The 11,118-nt window shown below is 34.9% G+C and overlaps 3 protein-coding genes across 7 annotated transcripts; 2 read left to right on the top strand and 1 right to left on the bottom strand.

Moving 5' to 3' along the window:
• Window positions 1-313: 313 nt before the first annotated feature.
• Window positions 314-3,003, top strand: HMT-1 (Homocysteine S-methyltransferase family protein). 2 transcript variants are annotated; one of them, XM_022048416.2, is made up of 7 exons: window positions 316-668; window positions 865-921; window positions 1,268-1,473; window positions 1,610-1,739; window positions 1,905-2,108; window positions 2,421-2,492; window positions 2,600-3,003. In XM_022048416.2, exons 1-7 carry the CDS (start codon window positions 498-500, stop codon window positions 2,741-2,743), a joined length of 984 nt encoding a protein of 327 aa, XP_021904108.1. In that variant the 5' UTR covers window positions 316-497; the 3' UTR covers window positions 2,744-3,003. The 2 variants fall into 2 exon arrangements, with proteins under 2 accessions (XP_021904109.1, XP_021904108.1); XM_022048417.2 differs by lacking the exons at window positions 2,421-2,492; window positions 2,600-3,003 and adding an exon at window positions 2,271-2,388 and having other exon boundaries at window positions 314-668.
• Window positions 3,004-3,119: 116 nt separating this feature from the next.
• LOC110819347 (protein FLX-like 3) lies at window positions 3,120-5,713 on the bottom strand. 4 transcript variants are annotated; one of them, XM_088212683.1, is made up of 5 exons: window positions 5,560-5,688; window positions 4,753-4,840; window positions 3,852-4,395; window positions 3,557-3,696; window positions 3,120-3,458 (listed from the first exon to the last, which is right to left on the bottom strand). In XM_088212683.1, exons 2-5 carry the CDS (start codon window positions 4,760-4,762, stop codon window positions 3,340-3,342), a joined length of 813 nt encoding a protein of 270 aa, XP_088068809.1. In that variant the 5' UTR covers window positions 4,763-4,840; window positions 5,560-5,688; the 3' UTR covers window positions 3,120-3,339. The 4 variants fall into 4 exon arrangements, with proteins under 4 accessions (XP_088068809.1, XP_088068812.1, XP_088068810.1 ...); XM_088212686.1 differs by having other exon boundaries at window positions 3,852-4,387; XM_088212684.1 differs by lacking the exon at window positions 4,753-4,840 and having other exon boundaries at window positions 3,852-4,387; window positions 5,560-5,713.
• Window positions 5,714-8,544: 2,831 nt separating this feature from the next.
• Window positions 8,545-10,236, top strand: BBX15 (B-box type zinc finger protein with CCT domain-containing protein). Its single transcript, XM_022048557.2, has 2 exons — window positions 8,545-9,718; window positions 9,801-10,236. The coding sequence occupies exons 1-2, from the start codon at window positions 8,684-8,686 to the stop codon at window positions 10,050-10,052; spliced, it is 1,287 nt and encodes a 428-aa protein (XP_021904249.2). The 5' UTR covers window positions 8,545-8,683; the 3' UTR covers window positions 10,053-10,236.
• The last annotated feature ends 882 nt before the right edge of the window (window positions 10,237-11,118 follow it).

Raw genomic sequence — 11,118 nt, 5'->3', positions numbered from 1 at the left:
ATCTCTTACTCACACCAAACAAATATTATGTCAACTGATTTGGTAAAAAAACAATACAATCAAATCTCCACGTTTTCTTCCCTTTTAGTTTCCGAAATTTGATTATTCGAGACTCGAATTTTCTATTTTTGACTTGCGTGATATTTTTACTCCGATTGATAATTATAAAAGTAAATATTTTTGATTTACGAATTAATAAGATCATAGTATTTATGATTTAATTTTACTAAATCCACATTTGAAATTTCTTGATTAGCAAAATTAACAGTGAGCAAATAATAATAATAAAAATAGAAAAAACCTTGCTTGCTTCTGCCATTCAAAGCCAAAACCTTTCAGAACCTAAACCTTATATCGTCCTCATTCACCAACCAACGAAACTTCACCCTCTGTTACTTCAACTATTTAAGCCATCTCTGCAACCCAATCTTTACAAAATCTCCTTTCCTCTTGCATTTCAAAAAACACAGCGACGATAACGAGGAAAAACTGCAGCAATGGGCTTTGACGAGAGACGGACATTGTTGGAGGAATTGATCGAGAGAGCAGGAGGCTGTGCAGTCATTGATGGAGGTTTCGCTACACAGCTCGAGAGACACGGCGCTTCCATTAAAGACCCTCTTTGGAGCGCCATTTGCTTGATTAAAGACCCAGACCTCATCAAGCGGGTACAATACGTTTTCTTAAATGCTTTTTTTTTGTTTTTTTTATGGGTTTCTTATTTTTTTCTTTTATTAATCCCATTTCCGGGCTCAATCTGTTTGTTTTTTTTCCTCTGCAAAATGTACTCATTTAGCTATATTTTATTGGGTTCAATGTAATCTTTAGTGATATTCGTTGGTAATATCTGGGTCGTATATGCAGGTTCATATGGAATACCTGGAGGCTGGTGCTGATATCTTAATAACTTCATCTTACCAGGTCTGTTTATTTACATTTCATGTTTTAGTTCAATAGTTAGATCTATTTTGACTCTTATCTGCTTGTATATAACTGAGTTATTGTATTATTCTTGCCTTGAGTTCTATATCCATTCTAGGAAAAAAAAAAAAGAAAAACTTGAGTGGATTTGTTATTGTCTTTTTGTGTTAGATGGTCAGTCACATGTTTCCTGCTAAATTTGATGCCAAAAGAAGTCATTTTGGTTGTTGATTAATCTGATCCTATTTGCTTTCTCAAACAAGATAAATGCTATTATTTCTTTGATCTGGGAACTTCTGTTTTGATTTTCAATTATTATAATGAAAAATTCTTTCTATTTTTACAGGCCACCATCCCTGGATTTCTCTCCAGGGGATTGTCCATTGAAGAAAGTGAATCCTTACTACAGAAGAGTGTCAAATTGGCTGTTGAAGCTCGTGACAAGTTCTGGGATGCCATAACAACTACTCCTGGGCATAGTTACAATCGAGCTCTGGTTGCGGCCTCAATTGGAAGCTATGGAGCTTATCTTGCTGATGGTTCAGAATACAGGTGCGTTGTCGACGATCTGTGTAAATGTTAGTATAAGATATATGCAATTGGTTCTTAATGTTATTCGTGCTTGTAATTATATAAATGCACTTAACATAATCATGTCATGATAATGTTGTCCATCCTCTGTTCACAGTGGGTGTTATGGACCAGATGTAAACTTGGATAAGCTGAAAGATTTTCATCGGCGTAGACTGCAAGTTCTTGTGGAGGCCGGTGCTGATTTGCTTGCTTTTGAGACCATTCCTAATAAACTTGAAGCTCAGGTATCGACTCTGTTCTTTCACTTTCTAGAGTGTATTAATGATTTACAGATTTCCAAATAAAAATATGACTCTGCTGCATTACTCCATTTAATTGATCGGAGTCATTTCTCGATTGGCACTTACACCTTACAAGCGTATTAATATTCAAAATATCAAATGTTGTAGGCCTGTATCGAGCTTCTTGAAGAAGAAAACATTCAAATTCCATCTTGGATTTGCTTCAGTACCGTCGATGGTCAGAATGCACCATCAGGAGAGACTTTTGAAGAGTGTCTTAACATGATAAACAAGACTAACAAAGTAAATGCTGTAGGCATAAACTGTGCACCTCCCCATTTTACAGAAAGTCTCATTTCTAAATTTACGAAGGTATTACTCCGGATATTCTCCATTTTCTCGCATCCCCTCGTAAATTTTTCTCTTTCCATACTCATCTTCTTAAAGACATGAAAAATTCGGGCTCAAAGATATTGAAATCGATGGAGATGTGCTTCTTTCACATTTTGAGTTGCAGTGTTTCTTTGTTTCCAGTTAACTCAAAAGGCAATAGTTGTTTATCCAAATTTTTCTCTTTCCATACTTATCTTCTTAAAGACATGAAAAATTCGGGCTCAAAGATATTGAAATCGATGGAGATGTGCTTCTTTCACATTTTGAGTTGCAGTGTTTCTTTGTTTCCAGTTAACTCAAAAGGCAATAGTTGTTTATCCGAATAGTGGGGAGGTATGGGATGGCAGAGCAAAGAGATGGCTGGTGAGTTACTCTTCTCCCTTTCTATCATCCACCATCATGTGCACGCTTGCCTGCACATACAATTGATTTGATGATTATTGAATTCATATTGTGATTCTGATCAACAGCCATCGAAATGTTTTGGCGATGACAAATTTGAGGTGTTTGCAACAAGATGGCGTGACTTGGGAGCTAAACTCATCGGGGGTTGTTGCCGTACATCTCCTTCTACAATCCAAGCCATATCAAAGGCTTTGAAAGAAAGCTCTTAAGCAGTTCTGAAGATCATGCATAATTTAAGGAATACAAAAGGTTTTGAAAGGAATCTCTGAATTAGTGAGAGGATTACCCCGAGTCTCCTGCAATATATTTATTGTAGTCTAGAGATAGTTATTTCTTTAGACAGATGAGATCTTTTTGTAGTTTTTTTTTTTCTTTTGAAATGGGGAAGGTTTACATCCATCCCTTGAGACCAGTTGAGGCAGAAGGGTGTAAGTTTACTAACTAGTCATTTTAAATTTGATTTATTCCATTCTTGATGTTATATGCAGAAAAGAAAAAGTGCAAAGAGTGCCTGAAAATTTTGAATTGCAACAAAAGAACTTTCAGAAACTAATTGTAATGTAACTAATAATTCAAAAGGGAAAATAATGAAAATAGCCACAACCGTAACTTCATTATAATATTAAAGACTTGTGTGATTTCCTAAAACCAAAAAAGAATGATTCATACGGCTCAAAAGGAGATAACGGGAAGATCAAATTAGTTCAAAACAATATGCTTCAACGTCAAATACTTTCTAGCGTTTACAAACTCCCAACAAAAGAAGCTAAAACCTATACATGCCAATTCCACATAGAGCAGTCCTTCACCGTCCATGACGAACATGCTTATCATAAGGTGTCCATCTGCCACCAGATCCATCACCAAGAGTAACACCACCATATCTCATTTCAGGGCTTCCATTTAACATGTAACTTCCACCACCTATACAAAAAGAGCAAAAGCATTTTCAGAGGCCACGGTTTGTGATGATAACAACAAGAATATGAGGATAGATGTAAAAGGGAGAGACAAGGAAGGACCTCGATCCCTTCTCTCCGCATTCAGCTTCTCTGCACGTAGCTTCTCAATCTCACGAGCCATGCTAACAAGGTTTTTCTCCATTGCTTGCTTCTGTTCAAATTGTTCCTCGTTGGCTTTTCTTTCATACTCAAAAGCTCTCCTATAAGATGACATATCAGTTTCATTATTTCATAAAATTTGACAACACAACAACCCATAATACTAGTACAATGCTTACACCCCAACCATGAAAAGACAGAAAGCAGGAAAAACTCAACCAAAGAATTCAACCGAAACAGAGGTCCTATTTCGAACCTGGCCTCAACAAGATCCTCGTGCAGTGCTTCTATATCAGACCTCATGGTAGTTAGCTGCTTGTTCTCAGTCTCTAAATGAGTAACATCCTGAGTAAATCCTTTGACTTGAGACGTCAATTCCTGCCGCAAACTAGTCAAATGCTGAACTTCCGTCCTTAATTGGACAACCTCTTCATTGAGAGGCACAGAAGCACGAAGCTCAGCTTCCAGCTTCAATCCTCTCTCTATCAACTCCCTGGCATGTACCTCCTTCTCAGCTTGAAGTCTAGGTATGACCTGTTCTAATTGATGAATATCATCTTTTGCAGTTGCCAGCTCCCTTTGAAGATGCGTATTATCATCAACAACAAGCCGATTCTCAGAAATAATCTGCTGCATCTCCCTATATTGCATCTCAAGTTCCTCTTCTAAAATTGCTGGATGAATGTGCAGGGGTCCTGATCTTTGACTCAAAACAGGCCGTGGCCCATGACGGAAACTCCGGTAATTATCAGGACGACGAGGCATATGATTTCTTCCAGCCATAATTAGATCCTGCAAAACTATGCAAGTCACAAATTACTGAAAGCACAACTTCTGTTCAGGTGAAACAGAGAATAAAAGGAAAACCAAAATGGATACTTAATCATCTACTAAAGCAAAGCTGTAAGAGTAATGCCATTTAATGACTACTCTGATGCTTCATTACGCCCGTTCAAATATGTGGCATCACCATGTGGATTCTGGTATTGCCGATTCATAGAAAGGCTCCCTATTTCAACAAGCCGTACCTCTGTTTCCAAGTAACTAGACCAATAAATCTGAATTTTCCATTCACAATGGCAGACCATTCTTCCAAGAAAAATCTGATTTTTATAACTTTAACCTATATTAGTATTGATTATATAAATTTAACTCACTTGGTCCCATCAATTACTGAGAGTTAAAAGCTCTTACAAAAAAGCTTTTAACTAAAGTGGCTGGGTCGCATCATCTAAAGACAGGAAACTGCAAGAGGTTTATGTCATCCATCATTTGATGCAGCAGAATAAAGAATCCAACAATAATAAGTACCAGCTTACATATAAGGGAAGGAGATGTTAAATAGCTTACGATAACTGCATTCTATCTTACAAACAATAATTGAATACAAAGATTCGTGAACACGAAACTACTGCATCTCTAATTAGCATGTCTCAAGGTTATTTGTCATTCAATCTCCAATAAACATCACAAACACCCGTAGAAAAGCAATTGTATTCCACTAACACCCAAAAGAAAACCAAAAAAAAAAAAAAAATCTAAAATGGCACAAGCTATAAACAGTTTCACCATTTCCTTCAGGAGCTAAAGCAATTGTCTTTAATAATCCCATTAGCATCTCCAGGGTTTAGTCACTGATTATGGTTAAGAAAATAAACGATTCGAACCTAGAAAACCTTTGCTAGAAACTATGAGAAAAAGTTCATTCACATTCACCAAACATTTCCAACCAATTCCCACAGGGCTTAGTGTAATACCAAAATTACAAAACATTGCATTCTTTATCACCATAAATATTTTATAGCATTTAAGCCCGTTAAAGCGGATAGATAAAAGAAAGTGAGTTTTGCAAACTGTAACAAATGCAGTGAGTATAGCGTCACAGATGAAGAACGTGGTTTTTATCGTATCATTTTGAGCTTTCTGTTCCAAATTAGATAAAAGGGAAACCATGGATAACTTACAAGGAGCGCCCAGAGCCGGACAATAAGACCTAAATCTGAACCTTTCCGATCAACAGTAGCTTATCGGTGATCATCACAGACAACAACCCTATTTGCAGGGAAAAGCTAAAAGAGAAAATTTTTAACTCAAAAAACCATTTTTGTGGGCCATTTTATTTATGGGCTTGCTTCATCCCCCCCATTGGATCTCTATGGTTCTTAGCAGATCCAGACCATCTTCAATTATTTGACACCAAAATTTTTATTATTATTAAAGGAATTAATTAATGATGCATTTTCATAATTATAATAAATAATTTGATTCACAGAAAATCTCATAAATTAAATAATTAAATAAAATTAAAATATTTAATTCCACTAATCTCATCTTATTAGGTATATATAAACCTTACATTTATTCAATAGAATCAAACCATTATATTTCCATAATTACGATTACTTATTAATTAATTTGTGGCGAAGAGTTGTTACACTTTTCTCTTGACAATGTTTAACAAATCAATTTTTCGGTATCATTTCGGCCGATGATGAATCTGCGCGGCGTACAGATTTTTTGCATCCGAAACCGCCACTTCGATGATTGATTTGAAGAGCATCAAATATAGATTTTTCTTCAGCAGGGTGACAGAAGCATAAATTCATTCTGCATTCACACTTTCCTGGTGGAGTACAATCATCTACGGTTTTGCATGGAATGTTTATGTTCCTCGCATTTGCCCATTGTTGCATACCTGCATTCAAACTCAATCACTTAATATCTCTGTAAACACAAGAGAAAACATATGTATTTACAAGTAGTACATAATCAGCACGTATAAACAAGTAAAATGTTACGATAGAACAACTATAAATATCAAAAGTGTATGAGGAAATAATTACCGATCGTAAAAACGACAAGAAGAAGAAGAAGAAGAGAAGAAGTAAACTTGCGAAAAGAGAGTGACATTTTCTCTCTAGTGGCTGGTTTATGGATGGTGGCTTACAGGGAGATATATATATATATATATATATATATATATATATGTGTGTGTGATGTGAGGTTTGTTAATTTTTGAGTGAAAGTTTGAGCTTCTCTTACTTGTATTTATATTGAGATGAGCATTTTGTTGTATTTAGAAGAAAAATATATTAACTAATTATAACAATCGTAATAAATATTCTCAATAAAAAATTTGATTTGATGATATCATATTTGTAATTAATAAATAATTTCATTGAAACTGAAGTAGTATAAATCTGAAAAATATGATTTTCCAATAAATTTCAAAATACAAAATCTTGTGTTACTATTTTGTAAAAAAATTATTAAATATGAATATATTATATACATGTGACTCAGATAAATGTACGTCTATCTATTTAATTTATTATGTTTTAAAATATTTTATTTACGTGTTTATTTAATTCATTATTTTCTTAAAATATATAATTTTCTAAATCTCCTTGATTAGATGTTGATAGTTTTCTAAATTTGTTTGATTAGATATTGAAAATACCCATTTTCAATAACTTTAAATTTAAATAAATATATTAATATAAATTATAAATAAGTAAAGAAATTATAAATGTATGTCATATAAAACTTACGTAAATATGCTAAATAATACAAAATTTATGTATTACATAATATTCCTAATTTTTGGAGAAGAGTTGTTACATTTTTCTCATATATGTATTTGACATTTTAAATTATCTTGTTTATAAATTACTTCTTTGGTGGTGGCGGTGCATGGCGTACTAAAACTGGCTGTCTGGCATCTAGGACAGCCACTTCCATGATCGATTTCAAGAGAATCAAGAACAGCATCATTTTCAGCAGGGTGGCAAACGCACAAATTCATTCTGCAATCGCACTTTCCCGGTGGAAGACAATCGGCTGAGGTTCTGCATGGAATGTTTATGTTTCTCGCATTACCTGCACTCAAATTTAATTGCTTAATATGTCTATAAACACAAGAGTAAATATATATATATATGTATATATAGATACGTATAAGTAGCGGATAATCAACATATACAAAACAGTGAAATATGACAACAGAACAATAATGAATACCAAGGTGTATGAGGAAATAATAACCAGTGGTAAAAACCACAAGAAGAACAAGAAAGTAAACTTGAGAAAGGAGAGTGACATTTTCTTCAGTGGCTGGGTTCTGTATGGGAGTTTAGAGAGAGAGAGAGAGAGAGAGAGAGAGAGAGAGAGATTTACATATATGATATGAGCTCTGTTAGAATGAAAATTAATTGCATGTGTCTAAGAATGAGGATCCTGATAAATCTTCTTAACATAAGTTGGATTTCATTAAATCATATCTAATCCATACACGATTGTATTAACTAAATGTAGTTACATACCCTTTGTATATATTCATTTAGACCCTTTTCAAAAGGGATAAAGAAAAAATTATAGGCCACTTGTACCAATTAAGTATTTAAAACATTTGAAGTTATCCACTATATATTTATAATATATATAATATAAATCATAAACAAAGAACAAAATAATTATAAGTATCTATTGTTTAAGAATAAGTTTTATGTATAAATATGTATATGAGAAAAAGCTCAGAAGGTAATGGATAAAGGGGACCGCAATCTGGGCTGTAGACTTTATAACGGCAGTCTGATAATTACAAGCAACAAAAGAGTCTGCTTCACTTCAATTATTACTATATATATGAATATATATATATATATACGTATATCCCTAAATGGGATCACATACACAAGGACTCTTCATTCTCATCCTTTACAACTCTGGGCCCACTAGAAATCCCCTTGATTAGACAGCCAGCCAATCGAAACCCTCAGATCAAGATGATCTTGCATGCTCATCCAACCAGAATCCAGATAAGGTCTTGTGTAGCCCCCAAAAGTGCTCTTGAAATATATACATACACACACCTAAAAGTGCACTGCAAAACTCTCAACTCAGTCTTTGTGATGTTGTAATGCTGTAAAAGCGCGGTTGTGGGTCATCCATGCACACTCAAACATAACCATCACCTTCCATACAACTCAATAAAATTATTATACCACCATTTTAAAACCCTCTTCTGGAATGATTCAATTCCAGTAATCTCTGTTTGGTTCTCGGTGTGATTCGTTGTGTCTTCTTGAAATGATTTTGACAAAAAATGTAGCCAACGCCGTGGGTGGCAAGACGGCTAGAGCTTGTGACAGTTGTATAAAGAAAAGAGCTCGTTGGTACTGTGCTGCTGATGATGCTTTTCTTTGCCAAGCTTGTGATGGTTCAGTCCACTCGGCTAACCCACTTGCTCGAAGACATGCAAGAGTTCGCTTGAAGACTGCTTCTGGCCTCATCAAGAATCAATCTTGTACCCCCACTTGGCACCATGGCTTCACGAAAAAAGCTCGAACTCCTCGATCCGGCAACAAGGGTAGAAAGGATGATAATCACAACCCAATCCCTCTGGTGCCGGAGCTTGGCACCGATGAGATTTCACATGAAGAGAACGAAGAGGAGCATCTTCTTTATAGGGTTCCCATTTTCGATCCGTACGTTGCTGAGCCGTCAAATGAATCTGTAATGGGTGTTGAAGTGGGAGATGTGTCAAAAGTTGTGGTATCTGGATCTGGGTATGGAGAAGGGGAGAGTGTCTTACATGGGTTTCTTCCATCTGATATGGATCTTGCAGAGTTTGCAGCTGATGTTGAGAGCTTGTTGGGGAGGGGATTGGAGAATGGAAGTTTTGGAATGGAGGAGTTAGGGTTAATGGACTGCAGAGAAGACAAGGAAACTAACAAGGAATGGTCATTAGGGGTTAATGATAAATCTTTAGTGAAGACTGAAGAAGAAAATGAGGGTACTAATTTTGAAGGTGCTATAAGAGAATGCCATATGGGTAATGAGCCTTTTGAGTTGAGCTTCGATTATGATTCTCCTACCACCTGTGGAGATGAAGAAGAAGAGAAAGCGGTTAAGGGAGTGGTGGATAAGGAGGATAGAAGTTCTGCTTCTTGTCGTGAAGAAGCTGATGGCTCAAAGAATAAAAAGAAAAAGAAGAAGAAAAATAAAGTATTTTTGAGATTGGATTACGAGTCGGTGATCACTGCATGGGCAAGCCAGAATTCTTCATGGACAACCGGTGAACGGCCGGATTTTGACCCTGACGAATCCTGGCCTGAGTTTATGGTAAGGGTAACTCTGGTTCATGGCTTCTCATCCATCAATATAACAAAAATAGAAAATAATAGTATGCTGTTATGTATTTCAGGGAATTAAGGGAGCAGAAGTTCATCAGCCATACGGTGAAATGATGGGAATGCTAGGACACCATGGAATGGGTGATGGAGGGAGAGAAGCAAGAGTATCAAGATACAGAGAGAAGAGAAGAACAAGATTGTTTTCGAAGAAAATAAGGTACGAGGTTCGGAAATTGAATGCAGAGAAGAGGCCTAGAATGAAGGGGAGATTTGTCAAGAGAACAGCTTTTGCGGGACCTGGTTTTCCTAATCTGTTCAAGTAATTAATTAATTAACGAGCTGTTTTAATTAATAATAAGCTAATAATACTTAATTGTAATCTCCACCCAACTGGGTCCTTTATGTGAATTAGCATGCATTAAGGCTGCTGGTTTCTTTGACTTATTAATATACGAAACTGCTTATATGAATAAAACCATTAAGCTGGTAAGCTCATGCTTATATGTACCATCTTCCAGTAACATATCTATCTCCTTTCTTCTTCCTTTGTTGGTCTTTATATAGTAGCGCTCAATGATCAGGTTTGGCCAGTAGTCAGCTTAAGTCAAATGTATCATTAGCTACTTGTTCTTCAAGATTCTGGCATTCTGCAGATGCTTAAACTGTTGATGAATTACTTCCTTTTTCCTGCTTTTACTGTCGGAACTGAATTGAAGACTGTGTGTATATATATTGATGGGCGCTTATGCAATCTCTTTACACTATAACCCTCCTTGTATTCATGACAAGAAACATATATATCAATACCATTGAAGTAATTGTGTTAACAAAAAGTTGAATTCTCTTTTCTCTTTTCTTGTAGAACAAAGGCTAAAATTTTCTAAAAGACATATAAGCCTACAAAACGTATACTATGTAAAGTACATGAGAATTCAATGAGTAATAAAATATTTTACATATGTTTATTTAACTAAGATTTCTTAATATCCATAATTAAGTAATTTTAGATTTTTATTGAGTTTCTTAGTTTTTAGCTTTGGCGCTACGTGAATTTCAGAGATTGCGAACAGAAATATTTTATATTTATTTTATATCCCATACCTACGAATACATGAACAAAAATTATTATTTAATATATATAAAATAAGTGAAAGTGTATTAAAAATATATAAGATTATACTTACATAGCATACTAAACAAATACTTAATTGACAATAATACCACAGAGATTATAACATTGATCTTAGCCAAAAAACTTAGAAAAGTATGATACATATGGATTACTATCAACATCACTATATACTATTTCTGACATTTATTTGGATAGACATACCAACATTATTACTTACATCTCCGTGTACTATTTTTGATATTAAATTCTTTCGTTCG

Source organism: Carica papaya, chromosome 2 (assembly GCF_054855325.1).
Source record: "Carica papaya isolate Zhongbai chromosome 2, ASM5485532v1, whole genome shotgun sequence".
Taxonomy (NCBI): Eukaryota; Viridiplantae; Streptophyta; class Magnoliopsida; order Brassicales; family Caricaceae; genus Carica; species Carica papaya.
The sequence above is the reverse complement of the archived record's forward strand: the minus strand, read 5'-3'. Positions and strand labels throughout refer to the sequence as shown.